The sequence below is a fragment of the Pristis pectinata genome, chromosome 12 (genome assembly GCF_009764475.1).
Source record: "Pristis pectinata isolate sPriPec2 chromosome 12, sPriPec2.1.pri, whole genome shotgun sequence".
NCBI classification, from domain to species: domain Eukaryota; kingdom Metazoa; phylum Chordata; class Chondrichthyes; order Rhinopristiformes; family Pristidae; genus Pristis; species Pristis pectinata.
In genome coordinates, this window is record NC_067416.1 from 42009007 (window position 1) to 42027389 (window position 18383).

General features: G+C 42.7%; 1 protein-coding gene across 1 annotated transcript; it reads right to left on the reverse strand.

Annotated features, from left to right (window-relative positions):
* Positions 1-17685: 17685 nt before the first annotated feature.
* LOC127576945 (transcription factor ATOH7-like) lies at positions 17686-18126 on the reverse strand. The gene has a single exon (XM_052027771.1). It carries the CDS (start codon positions 18124-18126, stop codon positions 17686-17688), a length of 441 nt encoding a protein of 146 aa, XP_051883731.1.
* Between the last annotated feature and the right edge of the window lie 257 nt (positions 18127-18383).

An 18383-nucleotide genomic window follows, 5' to 3' on the forward strand; every position in this document is an offset into this window, starting at 1 on the left:
AGACATCCCTTTGCCTGCAGACAACTTACTCCATTCAACTATTGCAATTTCCTGTCTAATACCATCAAAATTTGCCTTGCCACAATTTAGAATTTTACCTTCTGGACCAGATCTGTCCCTTTCCATAACTAATTTAAAACTAATAGAACTATGGTCACTGGTCACAAAATGCTCCCCAACTGTCACCTCAGTCACTTGTCCTGCCCCATTTCCCAAGAGTAGGCCAAGGACTGCCCGCTCCCCAGTAGGGCCTTCTATATATGCCTGAGGAAACTTTCCTGGCCACACCTAACAAATTCCACCCCATCTAAGGCCTTAGCACTATGGCAGTCCCAATCTATATTAGGAAAATTATAATCCCCTACTATGACAACTCTACTGGCCTTGCAACTTTCTGCAATCTCCCTGCATATTTGTTCCTCTAGTTCCCATTGACTATTAGGAAACCTATAGTACAATCCCAATAAGATGACCATCCCCTTCTTATCTCTCAGCTCCACCCATAAAGCTTCATTCCTCAGTAATTTCATTTTGGACTACCACCGTGATGTTCTCTCAATCAGAAATGCAAGTCCCTCTTCTCCCTTTCCTCCGCCTCTATCCCACCTATAGCACCTGTACCAGCTATTTTGCAGCTTCTTTCCGTAATTTTATCCCATCCAATTTCTCCACCGATATCTCGCTCACTGACAGCATTCACTTCTCCACAAAGGCTGATGCAAATTTTCATTCACTGCCTCAGCCTGGAACTCTGTATGCCAAAGATATTTTATCTCTTATCCCTCACAAGCCATACCCTTCATTTGATTAGTATGTTATTATTTGTATTTTAATCAATACTGTAACATTGCTATTTCTGCTACCTGCCATAAATTAGTTTCTTCCCATAGTTACAGGGGCAGCTAAGGTCCTACAACATGTTTCAAACACAAGTGGTTTAAATGGCAGGCTGTTGACTATTTCTGATATTGATGTCATACAGCTGTTGTACAAAATTACATTAAATGGGATTAGTATAGATGGGTACTTTATGGTTTTCATGGACAAGGTGGGCCAAGGGGCCTGTTCCTATGTTGTATGACTCCATGACTGGCAATTAACTCAACAAGATGAGCAGACTTGACCTTCGCAGATTGCCTTCAAAACAACAGACTTGCAATTGTCCATTGGCACTAATGATATGCCTCAGCATGCACATGTCCTCATCCCTTAGTCATTAACCCCTATACTGAATCTGCATCAAAATATCTTTAGTAGCCATTTGTTGTAGCTATTTAATCCTCTCTCTGTTGTATAAAACCTGCTTCTCCCAGCATTGCTTAAGCTAATATCTTTATGGAGGCCTCTTTATGGTCTTGTTAGCCTCCATAGACCTCTGGAGTCCTCAGTTCTATTCGGTACTTTGACCTTAGCTGGGACCTGATACCCACAGCTGAAGCTTCTTTTGTTCACACAAAGATGAAAAGCTTTGCATAACATTTCCTTATTTGTCAAGACAGGATTCATGACCATCTTCAGTTTAAATTACATTCTGAACATATTCTAAGACCTGCTGATCAGGTCTATATCTCTTTTTCCTGTTATCCTCTTCTATATCTCCTTTTCCTGTTATCCTCTATTCCATATCTATTCACTTCTGTGCTGAGTTAGGAACCTAAATATTGTCATAAGTTTTAATCTTGTTTAATTTTTGCTTCTATTTTCTCTCATGCCCTCTCTGAATTTACCTTATCTGTGACACCTACTTCCTGTTTTGATCCCCATTCTCACCAAATTGATACCACTCAATTTTCTTCTCTGGTACCTGAGCTGGCTCTTCTTGTAAATGTTTGCACTCCTCAGGGACTGTCTTCTATCATATCTCAATTCATTATTCCACTCTTGGCCTCTCTGCTCTTGCAAATTACTGTGCAACTTCAACCCCCTTGAAGCGTTGCTGCCTCGCAAATCCAGTTTTGGTGAAAGGTCATCCATTGAACAATGCTTCTCTCTCCACAGATGCTGGATACTTTCTACATTCACTTTTATTTCAGATTTCCAGCAATTGCAGTGGTTTGCATCTCACAGTTCCAACATTGCTGGGACCATTATCATCTGTACCATTCAGTCTTTTTTGATCTCCATCCCATAACAGATTCCCTTTATTCTCTCCACCCCTCCCTCGTCTCTGCAACTTCAAACATGTTTTATTTCTGACCTTTCCTCGATTTGATGAAAGGTCATTGACCTGAACCAATAACTCTTGTTTCTCTCTCCACAGATGCTGCTTGACCTGCTGAGTATTTCCAGCATTTTCTGCTTTTGAAATGGAGGCCTGACCAAATTGCAGCAGTGAGGTTGAGAGAGAACAAGTTTTACACAGGCCAGAGAGGCATCAATGGCAGACATGTAAGAAGGAATGAGCACATTGACAGCAACACAAGTATCATGTTGAATAATGGGCACAAGTCTATCTATTAGGAGATGGAAGCTGACATTGTAAGTGATTTTGTGGTAAGTTGAGATGAGCAGGGGATGGGGGGGCTGACAGGATTGACTCGGAAGGAAATGTACTTGGACAAATAAAAGGGGATATGCATGGTAAGCACTACAAGAAATTTATTAGAGACAATCACTTCTGTGATTAAGCATTGGTAAAAGAGAGACGACATGACATGACATGACAGGAAATTTGACCCAGGTTCAATCCTGACCTCCAGCACAGACAAGCAGTAAAGATATTTTGGTGCTAAAGTGAGTGGTTTATCGTGGGCAGAGAGAGCATAGATTTTAAAGGAGCATCTAGAAAGGTGGAAGAAGGTGAGATGCTCAAGAAAGTAAAAAGTGCCAGAGGGGGACAATTTGAGAAATGGTGATAAGAGCCATAAAACCACAATGGCAGTTTGGATGGGGCAGGTGGGGGAAGAGTAATCTGCAAGCGTGGGGCTCACAAGGCAGAGAAGGGGAACGGGGCTAATGGGATTGCTCCCTGGAAGCTGACAGGGACCCAAGGGGCCAAATAGCCGCCTTCTGTGTCACTATTAGTTTCAGATAGTGTAAGAAAAAAAGGTATTATTACCTCTGAGCCAAAGTTTCATCATAGCCATGATGTTAATACCATCATCCACAATGAGGTAGAAGACTTGAAGTCACCTTTAATACTCTCTGAATGCAGATACTTCTTACATATGTCACATTTACTTGTTGACATCACCATAAGAAGGTTTGTAGTTAAACGGGATTTGGTACTTTCAGAATGTAGCTTGGTTGCAGTTCTAGGGTGTGTGAAGCATTTGGGTTTGTTTAAATATTTTAAGTTGCACAGAAATATTTTAATTATCACAAATTGCCTGCAGAGTTTAGAAACTTTAAGAACTAGAGAAAGCAGCAAACGCCCAGACAACCATAGCAACAACCAATAGAAATCAATTAGAAACTAAGCCGTAGGTAGTTATGGCAGCAATGGCTGAGTGGTTAAGGCATTAGACTTGAAAACCACTGGGGTCTCCCTGCGCAGGTTCAAACCATGCTTGCTGTGGTGGTGTATTTCGGGGTTGGCACAGTGGCACAGCTCGGCTGTCTATATGGAGTTTGCATGATCTCCCTGTGACTGTATGGGTTTCCTCCGAGTGCACTGATTTCTCCCCACGTCCCAAAGACATGCAGGTTGGTAGGTTAAATGGCCGCTGTAAATTGCCCCTGGTGTGTAGGTGAGTGGTGGAGTCTGGGAGGAGTTGATGAGAATTGGGGAGAGTAGAAAATCAAGTGGATTAATGTAGGATTAGTGTAAATGGGTGGTTAAAGGTTGGTGCAGACTTGGTGTGATGAAGGTCCTGTTGCCGTGCTGTATCTTTCTACGACTCTGTGAGATAGTGCTGACGCTGTATCTTTCCTGCTGCTGAATGAGTGTGCAGCAATGTGAAAGATGAAGACAGAGCATTAGCAGGAGCTTTGACTCAGAGACAGCAGTGCTAGGAGAAAACAGCAGTGCATGCTGTTTGACGATGATCAGCCTACGCTGCATACTTCCACTACACTATTACCCTTTCCACTGTGATGCCATTCACAACATGAACCATTTGCAAGGATCCTTGAAGCATTCGTTCTGTGATGTCCAGGCATCCAATCACAGAAATGAGAGTGAAGCAAGTACTCGATTGGCTATGTCAGACAAGTGGGAGCTCTCTGAAGGCATTTTGAAAGCACTGTGCAGATATCCATAGTACATATTATTTACTGCTCTCTCCTGACATCCAAATTGTTCTGATTCTGAAAGAACATTTCTAGAAATGCTACTTTAACCAATGGAACTTATGGTGTGTACTGACACCAAGCTTTATCTAATTGCCATCCATTTGGTTTAAAACAAAACTTATTAAATTTTAAGTTCATTAACAGAGAAAGTTGGAATGATTATTTTCATAGCTGTTTAATATTCAGGTGCTTGTAGATGGTTCCAAGATGTGGACTTGAATCTGCAATCTGAGGAGGTAACAAAGTGTATTGATGAGGGTATGGACTTCAGTAAAGCCTTTGACAAGGTCCCACATGGAAGAATAGTCCAAAAGTTAAGGGCCCATGTGATTCAGGGCAAGTTGGCAAATTGGATCCAAAATTAGTATGGCAACAGGAGACAAAGGGTGATGGTAGAGGGTTGTGTTTGTGATTGGATACCTGTAATTAGCAATGTTCCACAGGGATTGGCGCTGAGATCCTTGCTGTTTGTAATATAAGTAAATTTGGATGTGGATGCAGGAGGCATGATCAGTAAATTCACAGATGACACTAAATTAGTGGGGTTGTTCACAGTGAGGGCTGTCTTAGGTTACAGGGTAATATTGATCTGTTGGTGAAATGGGCTGAAAAGTAGCAGATGTAGTGTAATCCTGATAAATGTGAGGTGATACATTTTGGGAGTACTAACGTGGCTGGGACATGCACTGTGAAAGGTAAGGTCCTAGAGGGTATTGAGAAACAGAGGGACCTTGGTGTGCAAGTCCAAGGATCCTTGAAGGTGGTACCGCAGGTAGGTAACTAACTTTATTAGTTGGAGGATTGAGCAGAAGAGCAGAGAGGTTATGCTCCAACTTTACAAAATATCAGTCAGACCTCTGCTGGAGTGCTGCATGCAGTTCTTGTCACCGCACTAAAGGAATAATGTGATAGAGCTGAAGAGGGTGTGGAGGAGATTCACCAGGACGCTGCCTTCAGTTTTGAGGAGAGACTGCAGAGGCTGGGTCTGTTTTCCCTGGGGTGGAGGAGGTTAAGAGGGGACATAATGGTGGTATATAAAGTTATGAGGGATATAGATAGGGGAGACTGAAGGAAACTTTTTCCCTTATCAGAGGTGAATAAAACTTGAGGGCATAGATTCAGGGTATGATATATAGATCAGCACTTTAATCACCTAGGCATAAGTCTACAGGCCAGATGCTGAAAGATGGGGTTAATATTGATGGGTGCCCACTGGCGTGGACATGGTGGGTTGAATGGCCCATTTTCATGCTGTATGACTGTGACTCCATCCCAGGATGTGACAACAAAACCTGTTGAAAGAATAGCAATCAGCCTCACACTGGTCAAACTGGAAACCAAGCTCTGCACTGGAGAACAGCAGATTCACCAATGAAAGAATGGAACTGGTTTCACTTACAATCCACACTATTAAGCATCTTCTAAAATACAAGCAGAACTATTTTATAAGGGGCATTTGAAATCTGGAACAATAACTACAATAGTTGTAATTAAATTACTAACCAATTTTTAACCACAGTTTACTCATTAATATTCATGTGAAACCCCTGATTTAACGTAGATAAAAATCACTATGTTGTACAAAATTGTTTTTAAAAAACTTATGCCCATAGTCATAGCTTTCTGTTTTATACCTCAATATAGAGTTTTATGAGAATTATAAGCTATGGCTAATATTGCTCTATTTATAAGTAATTAATCTCTGTAAAAGTTAGGGAATATGTTGGAAAACACTTAGTTAGCTTTATCCTTGGGGAAAAGAAAAATATACTGTGCTGGAAAAAAAAGTTATCATTAATTATTTTATGCCAGCTATTTCTATATACAAATAGCTGTTGACAGTGTTAGTGATTCACTGAACTCTTCGGAACTAGGACAACTCATCCTTTGTTTAAAAAAAGTACTAGTTAAGCATATTCAGTCCTACAAACGAGGAAATTATCCACAGGGTTGATGGTCTCCTTTAACATATTGTTGGGCCGCAGGGAATAGTTCTACAACATATTGAAGAACCCATGTTTTAACTCAAATCCCTACAGAGAGTGGCTGAATACTGCCAACCATCCCCACCATTAATAACAAAAACTATACCCATCATGTAAACAGATATGTGATGGTGAAATTCATTATTCATTCATTAGTGTTGGTACAATACACATATTTGAGTGTTTAATAATGACTTGTATTTATATATCTCCTTGAACACAGTAAAACATTGCAAAGTGTTTCACAAGAGCAATATCAAACCCATTTTGACAATGAGCTACGGAAAGAGACGTTACAATATGTAAGCAAAAGCATGAGTAACAGAAGCGTCTCAAAGGAGATGAAGGTGGAGAGGAAGAGAGGTAGAATAACAGCGCTTAGGCATTTAAACAGAACATAGAACATAGAAAAACTACAGCACAATTCAGGCCCTTCGGCCCACGAAGATAGGTATATGACCCTACCCTAGAAACTACTAGGCTTACCCTTAGCCCTCTATTTTACTCAGCTCCATATACCTATCTAACATTCTCTTGAAAGACCCTATCGTATCCGCCTCCACCACCATCTCCGGCAACCCATTCCATGCACTCACCACTCTCTGAGTAAAAAACTTACCACTGACGTCTCCTCTATACCTACTCCCCAGCACCTTAAACCTATGTCCTCTTGACATATCTACCCTACCAATAGCCTCTGACTATCTACCCTACCAATACCTCTCATCATCTTATACACCTCTATCAGGTCCCCCCTCATCCTCCGTCTCTCCAAGGAGAAAAGGCCGAGTTCCCTCAACCTGCTTTCATAAGGCATGCTCCGCATCCCAGGCAGCATCCTTGTAAATCTCCTCTGCACCCTGAGGGAACATCTTCCTCATGTGAAAGAAATCTGCACCATCTCCACCACCATCTCCGGTAGCCCATTCCATGCACTCACCACTCTCTGAGTAAAAAACTTACCACTGACGTCTCCTCTATACCTACTCCCTAGCACCTTAAACCTATGTCCTCTTGACATATCTACCCTACCAATAGCCTCTGACTATCTACCCTACCAATACCTCTCATCATCTTATACACCTCTATCAGGTCCCCCCTCATCCTCTGTCTCTCCAAGGAGAAAAGGCCGAGTTCCCTCAACCTGCTTTCATAAGGCATGCTCCGCATCCCAGGCAGCATCCTTGTAAATCTCCTCTGCACCCTGAGGGAACATCTTCCTCATGTGAAAGAAATCTGCAATGTGGAAGGGCTCAAGACTGGAAGAAAGCATAAGTAAAGGAGGTCTGTAGCACTAGAGATTACAGAGATAGAGAACAGAAAGTCCATGTGGAAATTTGAACCAAAGGATGAAAATTTTACATTTGAGTCATTGCTGGACTGTGAGTCCATGTAGATCAGCAAGGACAGGGGAGACTAGTGAACAGGGTTTGGTGTGAACTACCATGCAATCTGCACAGCTTCAGATGAATTCAAATTTGTAGATAGTGGAAAAGGTGAAGCTGGCCAAGAAAGCACAGTTAATAGTGATTGAGATACCCAAGTCATAGTTGAAGATTTCAGCAGAAGATCAGTGCACGCAGTGGTGAGGACAAGTTATGTTATAAAGGGATAAGGATGATGGATAGGGAAGAGGGCAGGTGGAAGGAAGATCAGCTTAGTGTTAAATTGGAAGGTGAGCTTCCACAGAATCCTTTCAACTTCATACTTTAGGTATTGTGCTGGAAACTGGTGGTGCATTTTGAAGACAATGGCTTTGGTTTTGCCGAGATTTGATAAAAAGAAATCTCTGCTCCACTAATGCAAAAACAAAAATGTATTTCTTCCAGCTTACAGTATTGCATTCAGAGCTCACAGTGTGGTCTTCTCAACGCTGGAGAAACCAAAGGGCAAATTTAGTGACCACCTTGCAGAACACCTCTGCTGAGATCACAAGGGTAACCCTGAGACTGCAATCACCTGTCACTTTAGTACTCCATCCCAATCCCATTCTGACTTCTCTGCTTTGGTCTCCGACATTGTTCCAACAAAGTCCAATATAAGCATGAGGAACAGCACTCAATGTTCCTCCTGGGCTCGTTGTAGCCCTTGGATGTTTAATAGAGAGTTTAACTATTTCAGTCAACCACCTTTAATTTCTTTCTCCACAGATGTGGCTGTATATTCCTGGATCTCTTCAATCCCTTCAATCTCTCTTCAATCCCTAAGTGTCAACTTCTGAAGTAATTGTTAACTTGACAATTTTGGTCTGCACCCTCTCCTTCTGTTTTCTCCACCTTTACCCTTTTCTGAAACCCAAAACACATTTGTTTTCTCACTTTTCCAGTTCTGATGAAACATTGACTCTGTTTCCCTCCTCACAGATGCTACCTGACCTGCTGACTGCTTCCAGTGTTTTGTTTTCGTTTCCGACTTTTAACATCTGCATTTTTTCCTTCAACTTCTGCTCATCAGACAAGCAGAATGATTGGTAGAGGACAGGTTGAAAAGATAGTGTAGAGGATGTCATCAGTTAAGAGTGACATCTTACCAGTATGCCATATTTTGCAGAGAAATACAAGGTAATTTCCCAGAAAGTTCAGATTTCAGCTGATGTAAAAAAAAGACATCTTGTTGGTCACTGATTGTTGGTAATTTTCAAGAATTCACTGCAGCTTAGATGGGGTGCAATTTCTTCAGTGCATCCAAGAGGGGTTCTTGAAACAGTATGTGGTGAGTCCAACTAGAGGAGAGAACATACTGGACTTAGTTTTGGGAAATGAGCCAGGTCAGATGATGGACCTGAGAGTGGGTGAACATTTTGGGAATAGTGACCACAACTCATTATGTTTTAAGATAGTTATGAGTAAGGATAGAACCATAGAACCATAGAACCATAGAACACTACAGCACAGAAAACTGGCCATTTGGCCCTTCTAGTCTGTGCCGAAACGTTATTCCGCTAGTCCCATTTACCTGCACCTAGTCCATAACCCTCCAGACCTCTCCTGTCCATGTATCTATCCAACTTATTCTCAAAACTTAAGAGTGAGCCCGCATTTACTACATCAGATGGCAGCCCATTCCACACTTTCACCACTCTTTGAGTGAAGAAGTTCCCCCTAATTTTCCCTCTCACCTTTCCCCTTTCACCCTAAAGCCATGTCCTCTTGTACTTATCTCTCCTAATCTAGGTGCAAGAGCCTACTCGCATTAACTCTGTCTATACCCCTCATAATTTTGTAAACCTCTATCAAATCTCCCCTCATTCTTCTATGCTCCAAGGAATAAAGTCCTAACCTGTTCAATCTTTCCCTGTAACTCAAATCCTGAAAACCTGGAAACATTCTAGTAAATCTCCTCTGCACTCTTTCAGTCTTACTGATATCCTTCCTACAGTTAGGTGACCAGAACTGCACAGAATACTCCAAATTTGGCCTCACCATAACATCCCAACTCCTATACTCAGTACTTTGACTTATGAATGCCAGGATGCCAGAAGTCTTTTGTACAACCCTCTCTACCTGTGACGCCACTTTCAGGGAATTATGTATCTGAACTCCCAGATCCCTTTGTTCCTCCGCACTCCTCAGTGCCCTACCATTTACTGTGTATGTCCTACCTTGATTTGTCCTTCCAAAATGCAACACCTCACACTTGTCTGCATTAAATTCCATCTGCCATTTTCTGGCCCATTTTTCCAGTTGGTCCAGATCCCTCTGCAAGCTTTGAAAGCCTTCCTCACTGTCCACTACGCCTCCAATCTTAGTGTCATCAGCAAACTTGCTGATCCAATTTACCACATTATCATCTAGATCATTGACATAGACAACAAACAACAATGGCCCCAGCACAGATCCCTGAGGCAAACCACTCGTCACAGGCCTCTAGTTTGAGAAACAATCATCCACTACCACTCTCTGTCTTCTCCCACACAGCCAGTTTCGAATTCAGTTTACAACCTTTCCATGGACACCTAGTGACTGAAACTTCTGAACTAACCTCCCATGTGGGAACTTGTCAAAGGCCTTACTAAAGTCCATGTAGACGACATCCACAGCCTTTCCTTCATCTACTTTCTTGGTAACCTCCTGAAAAAACTCCACAGGATTCATTAAACAGGATCTACCACGCACAAAGCCATGCTGACTATCCTTAATCAGCCCTTGGCTGTCCAAATACTTGTACATCTGATCTCTCAGAACACCTTCCAATAATTTACCTACCACTGATGTCAGGCTCACTGGCCTGTAATTACCTGGTTTACTTTTAGATCCTTTTTTTAAACAACGGACCAACATGAGCCACCCTCCAGTCCTCCAGCACTGCACCAGTGGCTAAGGACATTTTAAATATATCCGCCAGGGCCTCTGCAATTTCTACACTAGTCTCTCTCAAGGTCCAAGGAAATATCTTGTCAGGGCCGAGGGATTTATCTACCTTTATTTGCCGTAAAGCAGCAAGCACTTCCTCCTCTTTAATCTCTATATGTTCTGCTTGTTTCCCTTCCTTCCATATCCACTCTGCCAGTCTCCTGAGTAAATACTGATGCAAAAAAACTGTTTAAGATCTCCCCCATCTGCTGAGGCTCCACACATAGACGTCCACTCTGATCTTCTAGGGGACCAATTTTGTCCCTTACTATCCTTTTACTCTTCATATACTTGCAGAAACCCTTTGGCTTTACCTTCACATTATCTGCCAAAGCAACCTCATGTCTTCTTTTTGCCTTCCTGATTTCCTTTTTTAGTATTTTCTTACATTTTCTATATTCTTCAAGTATCTCATTTGTTCCTAGTTGCCTATACCTGCTATACACCTCTCTCTTTTTCTTAACCAGATCGCCAATATCCCTTGAAAACCAAGGTTCCCTATGCTTGTTAAGTTTGCCTTTAATCCTGGCAGGAACATGCAAACTCTGCACTCTCAAAATTTCGCCTTTGAAAGCCTTCCACTTACTGAACACATCCTTGCCAGAAAACAACTTATCCCAATCCACTCTTCCTAGATCCTTTCTCATTTCCACAAAATTGGCCTTTCTCCAATTTAGAACCTCAACTCAAGGACCAGACCTATCCTCATCCATAATTAACTTGAAACTAATGGCATTATGGTCACTGGACCCAAAATGCTCACCTAGACATACTTCCGTCACTTGAACTGTCTGGTTCCCTAATAGGAGATCAAGTATTGCATTCACTCTCATTGGTACCTCTATATGTTGATTTAGAAAACTTTCCTGAACACATTTGACAAATTCCAAGCCATCCAGCCCTTTCACAGTATGGGAGTCCCAGTCAATATGTGGAAAGTTAAAATCCCCTACTATTACAACTTTCTGTTTCTTACATTGGTCTGCTATCTCACTATAGATTTGTTCCAATTCTCTCTGACTATTGGGCGGTCTATAATACAACCCTATTAGTGTGGCCACATCTCTCCTGTTCCTCAGCTCCACCCATATGGCCTCTGTAGACGAGCCCTCCAGGCTGTCCTGTCTCCACACAGCTGTGATATTTTCCCTGACTAGTAATGCCACTCCTCCCCCTTTCATCCCTCCCCCTCTATCACGTCTGAAACAACGAACCCCGGAACATTAAGCTGCCAGTCCTGCCCCTCCTGCAACCAAGTCTCACTAATAGCAATAATGTCGTAATCCCATATGCCAATCCACGCCCTAAACTCATCTGCCTTACCTACAACACACTTTGCATTGAAATGGATGCACCTGACGTACAAACCTTTGAGTTCTGTCTATACTTGCAGTCCTTGCATGTCCTTGCATGAAATTGGATCTTGCGGGAAGATACTAAGCTAAAATCAGATTGGCCTTTGTGGAATATAAAGATAGCAGGAAAGTGCTCAAGCAGACGATTAGGAAGGCCAAAAGTGGCCATGAAGTGTCCTTGACGAGCAGGATCAAGCAGAAGCCCATGGAATTTTATACTTACATTAAGAAAGAAAGGATAACTAAGGACAGGGTAGGTCCACTCAAGGATAAAAAAGGGAATTTGTGCTTGGAGTCAGAGCAAGTGGCAGAGGTACTAAATGAGTACTTTGCGTCAGTATTTACTGAGGAGAAGAAATTGGGAGGATAATGAAAACAGAGTGGGACATGTTAATGTGCTGGGACATTTTGAGATTAAGGAGGAGGTAGTTCTGGGTCTTCTGAAAAGCATTAACTTGTATAAGTCCCCAGGGACTGATGACATGTATCCCAGAATATTGAAAGAAGCAAGTGAGGAGATTGCTGAGGCTTCAACAAAGATCTTTGTGTCCTCACTAGCAACAGGCAAGGTCCCAGAGGACTGAAGAGTAGCAAATGTTGTGCCTTTGTTCAAGAAGGGAAATAGGGATAATCCAAGTAACTATAGACCGGGGAGCTTCACGTCAGTGGTAGAGATGCTATTGGAAAGGATATTGAGGGATAGGATTTATGCACATTTGGAAAGGCATGGCCCGCTTAGGGGCAGTCAGCATGGCTTTGTGCAGGGCAGGTCATGTCTTACAAACGATTGAGTTTTTTGAGAAGGTGACAAAGGTGCTTGATGAGGGTAAGGCAGAGGACGTTATCTACATGGACTTCAGTAAGGCATTTGATAAGGTCCCTCATGGTAGGTTGATTCAGAAGATAAAGATGCATGGGATCCAGGGTAAATTGCAAATTTGGATTCAGAACTGACTTGCCCATAGAAGACAGAAAGAAGGGCTGGAAGGCTGTTATTCTGGCTGGAGGTCCGTGACCAGTGGTGTTCTGCAAGGATTGGTGCTGGGACCTCTGTCTTTGATATATATCAATGATTTGGATGAAAGCGTAGATGGGTGGGTCAGCAAGTTTGCGATGACACCAGGATTGGTGGAGTTGTGGACAATATAAAGGACCATCAAAGAATACAGTGGGATATAGAACAGTTACAGATATGGGCAGAGAAGTGGCAGAAGGAGTTTAATCCAGACAAGTGTGATGTGTTGCACTTTGGGAGGTCAAATGAAAGCAGAAAGTATACAGTCAATAGTAAGCCATTTAATACAGTGAAGTACAGATGGATCTTGGGGTCCAGGTCCATAGTTCACTGAAAATGGCTAAAAAAGTGGAAAAGGTGGTAAAGAAGGCGTATGGAATGCTTGCCTTCATTGGTCGGGGTGTTGAGTATAAGAGTAAGGAAGTCATGCTGCAGCTATATAAAATTTTAGTCAGCCCACACTTGGGGTATTGTGTACAGTTCTGGTTGCCCCATTATAGGAAGGATATGGAGATTGTGGAAAGGGTGCAGAAGAGGTTTACCAGGATGCTGCCTGGATTAGAGGGTATGAGCTATAAGGAGAGCTTGGACAAACTTGGGTTGTTCTCCCTGGAACGTTAGATGCTGAGGGGAGACCTGATAAAGGTTTTTAAAATTATGAGAGGCATAGATAGGGTACATAGTCAGAATCTGTTCCCCAGGGTAGAAATGTCAAACACCAGAGGACATGCTTTTGAGGTTAAAGGGGAGAAGTTTAAAGGCGACATGAGGGGCAAGATTTTTTTACACATGAAGTGGTAGGTGCCTGGAATGGGTTACCAGGCATGGTAGTGGAAACAGGCAGTTTGGTGGAGTTTAAGAGGCTTTTAGATAGACACATGGATATTAAAGAAATGGAGGCATATGGATGATAAACAGGAGGAGGACATTTAGTATAAATTGGCATCAAGATCGGCACAACATCTTGGGCTGAATGGCCTGTCCAGTGCTGTACTGCTCTATGAATGTCCTCACCTAGTTATGGACAGGTTTTGTTTCTATGAACTGTTTGTAACCCGGACATTCTGCAATTTGCAAATGTGGCTGTGAACCAAGTTTCCAGGCGGCAGAAGATGCTTGCAGCAGGCGGCGAGTCCAACCCACCAGTCTCCCAAATGCGTCTTTGTATATACGGGCTGTACACAAGTCGGGCATTCGTAACCTGGGGATGACCTGTACTGTTTAATGAAAAAAATTCTCCTCATCTCAGTCATAAATGATTTACCTCTTAGAGTGAGGGGTAAATCCTCAGGTTACGAATGCCCGACTTGTGTACAGCCCGTATATACAAAGACGCATTTGGGAGACTGGTGGGTTGGATTTGCCGCCTGCAGCAAGCATCTTCTGCCGCCTGGAAACTTGGTTCACAGCCACATTTGCAAATTGCAGAATGTCCGGGTTACAAACAGTTCATAGAAACAAAACCCGTCCGTAAAAGAGACTTTAACCCCTGGTTCTAGACATCTCCTTGAAGCCAGCCTGTTAAGTCCTAAGATAGTTCTGTAAGTTTCAATGAGATCACCTATTTACTTCTAAACTCTCTTCAAATAACAAAGCCTCTGCCCCAGGAGCCAGTCTGGTGAATCTTTGTTGCGCTTCCTCTATGACAATTGCATTACTTTTTAGGTAGAGGTATCAAAACTGGACACAATATTCCAAGTGTGGTATCAGCAGGATCCTCTACACCTTCATTAAAGCAGTTTTATCCTTGTCCCCAAATTCCCCCATAAAAAAGACCAACAAACTATTTGACTTCCTAAGTGCTTACTTCATTTGCATGTATTGGTTTATTATTGTCACTTGTACCGAGGTACAGTGAAAAACTTTTCTTGTATACAGTTCATACAGATCAATTAATTACACATTGAGGTAGTATAGGGTAAAAGCAAAATACAGAGTATAGTGTCACAGCCACAGGGAACTGCACTGCAGATAGACAATAAGGTGCAAGATCAAACAGGGTAGATTGTGAGGTCAAGAGTCCATCTCATCGTATAAGGGAACCATTCAATAGTCATGTCACAGTGGGATAGAAGCTGTCCTTGACCCTGGTGGTATGTGCCCTTAGGCTCCTGTATCTTCTGCCTGATGGGAGAGGAGAGAAGAGAGAATGACCCGGGTGGGTGGGGTCTTTGATTATGCTGGCTGCTTCACCAATGTAACGAGAAGTAGAATCCAAGGAGGGGAGGCTGGTTTCTATGATGCAAGTCAACTTTCAGTGACTTGTGTAAAAGGACACCTTGGTCCCTTTGAACATTAAAAATTTCCCAGTGTGTCATCGTTTAGAAAACGTTACTTTTCTGCTTTGATGACTTCTCATTTTTCCACATTATTTTCCATCTGCTATATTCTCAGCCATCCACTTTAACTTGTTGATGTCCTCTTAACACCTGTTTACCTTCTCCTCCCAACTCACAATCCACCTAGTTTCACATCAGAAGTAAACCTGGAAAATATGACAGGTTTTGAGCCTTATAGAAATATTTTTTTGCAAATCATGTATTATTTCTTCAAAAGTAATCTGTTCCCTTTTATTTGCAGTTTCTCATTCAACTACAGCCAGTGTGCCCCTCATACTTTTATTGTTTTCTTTGTTAAGATTTACAAGTTTGTTTTAGATTTTGTTTTAATTGTGTAGATTATTTAGAAGGTTTAATTTTGGAATATTTTCTGAATATTATCAGGAACATTCAGAAGCACACTGTATTTTAACAGCTTTAACAACCAGCGAAGAAAGGGTTCAGCAAATGAGCCTCCAAACTTTTCAGCAGTTTCAGGGGCTTAGTTTGCACTCCATCAACCACAGTTTCGACCACATCCCCCCCCCCCCAACCCACCATCCAACTCTGACCAAGCGGAAAGCTCCACTGACACAGGAACGCCATTTTGTGACAACTTCTGGACAGGAGAACCAGACCATAGTGAGTGTGGTCACTTTTCATAAGTCAGCAGTGAGTGTTGGCTCTCATCAATAACCCCAAATTCTGCACCATTATGATGATGTCATTGAGGGAATGTATGTGGTTAAGAAATATAGCACTGTCAAGATGGGTTCTTGGGTTGGGGGGGATTCCAGATGAGCTGTAAGAGTGGGGAGGGAAGCCATTTCAGGAGATCTATTGGTAAAATAACTAATGGAACAAGGTGAGGGCAGTTCAATCAACTAGACAACAAAGGATATACAATGGAAAAGGATACAATGGTCAACTTTGTTGAGGTTGCAGACAGATTGAGAAGATAGGTTGAAGGATGGTTTAACATGGCCATAGTCACAAAGAATGCCATTTCTAACCTTAATGAGTGCCTTTGGACTGTTGGGGGATTCAAACAATGAAAGGGATGAGGATATTACCCAAGGAGAGGGAACACTTTACAATTTCAGCTGCATATAGGACCAGAAGAAAAGATATGTGGTGTGCAATAGGATTGAAGTATTCAAACTGAAGTATGATTTATTCCCATTTATGAATGGGGTTGTGAGTAGAAGGTGGGTCTTGTGGATGAAGGGCTCAGGAAGGACATGAGAGGAGATACAGGAAATAGGGAAAGATCTGAGTTTAGGTCTTGAGTAGGGGAACCTTTTGGGAAGTTTGTTCCAGTGTGCTAATTCAAGGGAGGGAAGGGGCTGATCAACTGGTCTCATCTTAGTCACATGGAAGACCAGGCTTCATGCTGGGATGAAGTTGGAATGCAAAGAAGAGGAGTTGAAGAGAAGCCAGTAGTTATCTTTAGATTGACTGAAGATCTGGAGTAGTGAGTAGCTTTGCCAGTAGACAGCAGAACCTGACAGTGGTTTATGCAGTCAAGCCTGATATGACCACAAATGGCTAAATTGCTTACCACCATAAATGTTTAAATCTTGCAGAAAAGGAGTAGAGATAAAAAATCTATCTGGGTAGTGTCTAAGATGGAGAAACAATAATGGGGGACTTCAAAGGTGTGATCATGTCATTTGGTACCTGCAGAAATGCAGTATTGTGGAGAGGGTTGGTAACATGACCATCCTCTGACATGGAGTAAAGGCTCTGAATCAGTCAGTGAAGGGAAGTACCTTCCGCCTATCTGTAGTGTGGCTCAGCGTGAGGAAAGACGTTGGAATGGACGTGAAAAGGGAAAGGAAATCTCCAGGGAACCCCACCTCCTTCACCATTCCCTGCAATAACCGCGAATATTGTAGTTATCGCTGCCCCAAAAGAAGTACGTAGATATATCCATTTAAAATATTTAATTACATCCAAGAAAGCAACAAGAATTGCATGGAACACATTTCAATCGAAGTCTGACCTCAAGCATAAGCCAGTGATTCAAAAATAAAGCAATCGGAGTTTTAAAAATCATAGAAAACTTTTAACAATTTGTACACTAGGCGTAATTATCTACATGCAAACATTCAACATTTTTTCTAATTGTACAGAGAATTGTTTCAGTAAAATGTATGTACATATGAAGTCAATGTATTGTTTGAAGAGCGCTAGCGCCAGACGAGTTGTCCATTCAGCAGCGCCTCGCCTCTCAACCTCGCTACATCCTCTAAAAATTTTACATAAATTCCAGCAAATCAAACCTTACTACTACAAAAGCTGCTTATCTTAATCCATAAAACTACCAGCAGGGCTGATACATTCAAACTGAAGTACGACTAGTTTATATTCGAGATTTGTACGAGCGTTTGGAAATATGATACAAATTCCTCGGGCAGCGCTAATTTAGTTGACTATCTGGAAGGTGTCGCGGTTGAATGGGAAGATGCTGTCTGTGTAACAGTCTTTTTTCTCTGGTGCCTGTCCCACGTAAGTCTGAATGTTCTCGCTCGCCTGTATGTGCTCGTACTGGATGTGAATCCAGCGCCGGTCGCTGCCGTAGCGTTCAGCCTCGGTCAGTATTCGGGTCAGGGCTATGATGTAGCTCAGGGCCATCTGCAGCGTTTCGTATTTGGAAAGTTTCTTGTCCTGCCCCCACTGCGGTACCACTTTGCGGAGCCGGTCGAAGGCGGTGTTGAGTCCCTGCATCCGTCTCCTCTCCCGGGCGTTGGCGGCCATTCGCCGGCGGACGCAGCTCTCCACCCTCTCCACCCCGCACACGCCGGCATCAGAAGCCGAGCCGGCGCCACCCGCTCCCGGAGCACAGGCCGACACGTTGGATTTCATCGGTGCTGCTCGCGGCTGACGGGTGCCTTCAGCCTTACCCTGGTGTGGGGAGCTGGGACCTCGCACCTCCCTCTCACCTGTCCTGCCTCACCTTGCCACAGAGCTCCACCAGCTGAAGTCCGCCCTTCCAATGCGTGGGGAGGATCCCCAAATAATATATCCCGTTGCAAAAATTGTGTCAATGTAGCAGACTGCGGAAGAGGAGGTCGTTTCCAAAATCCCCGTGGTTTGACTGGTGCGAGGCAGGCGCTGTCCAG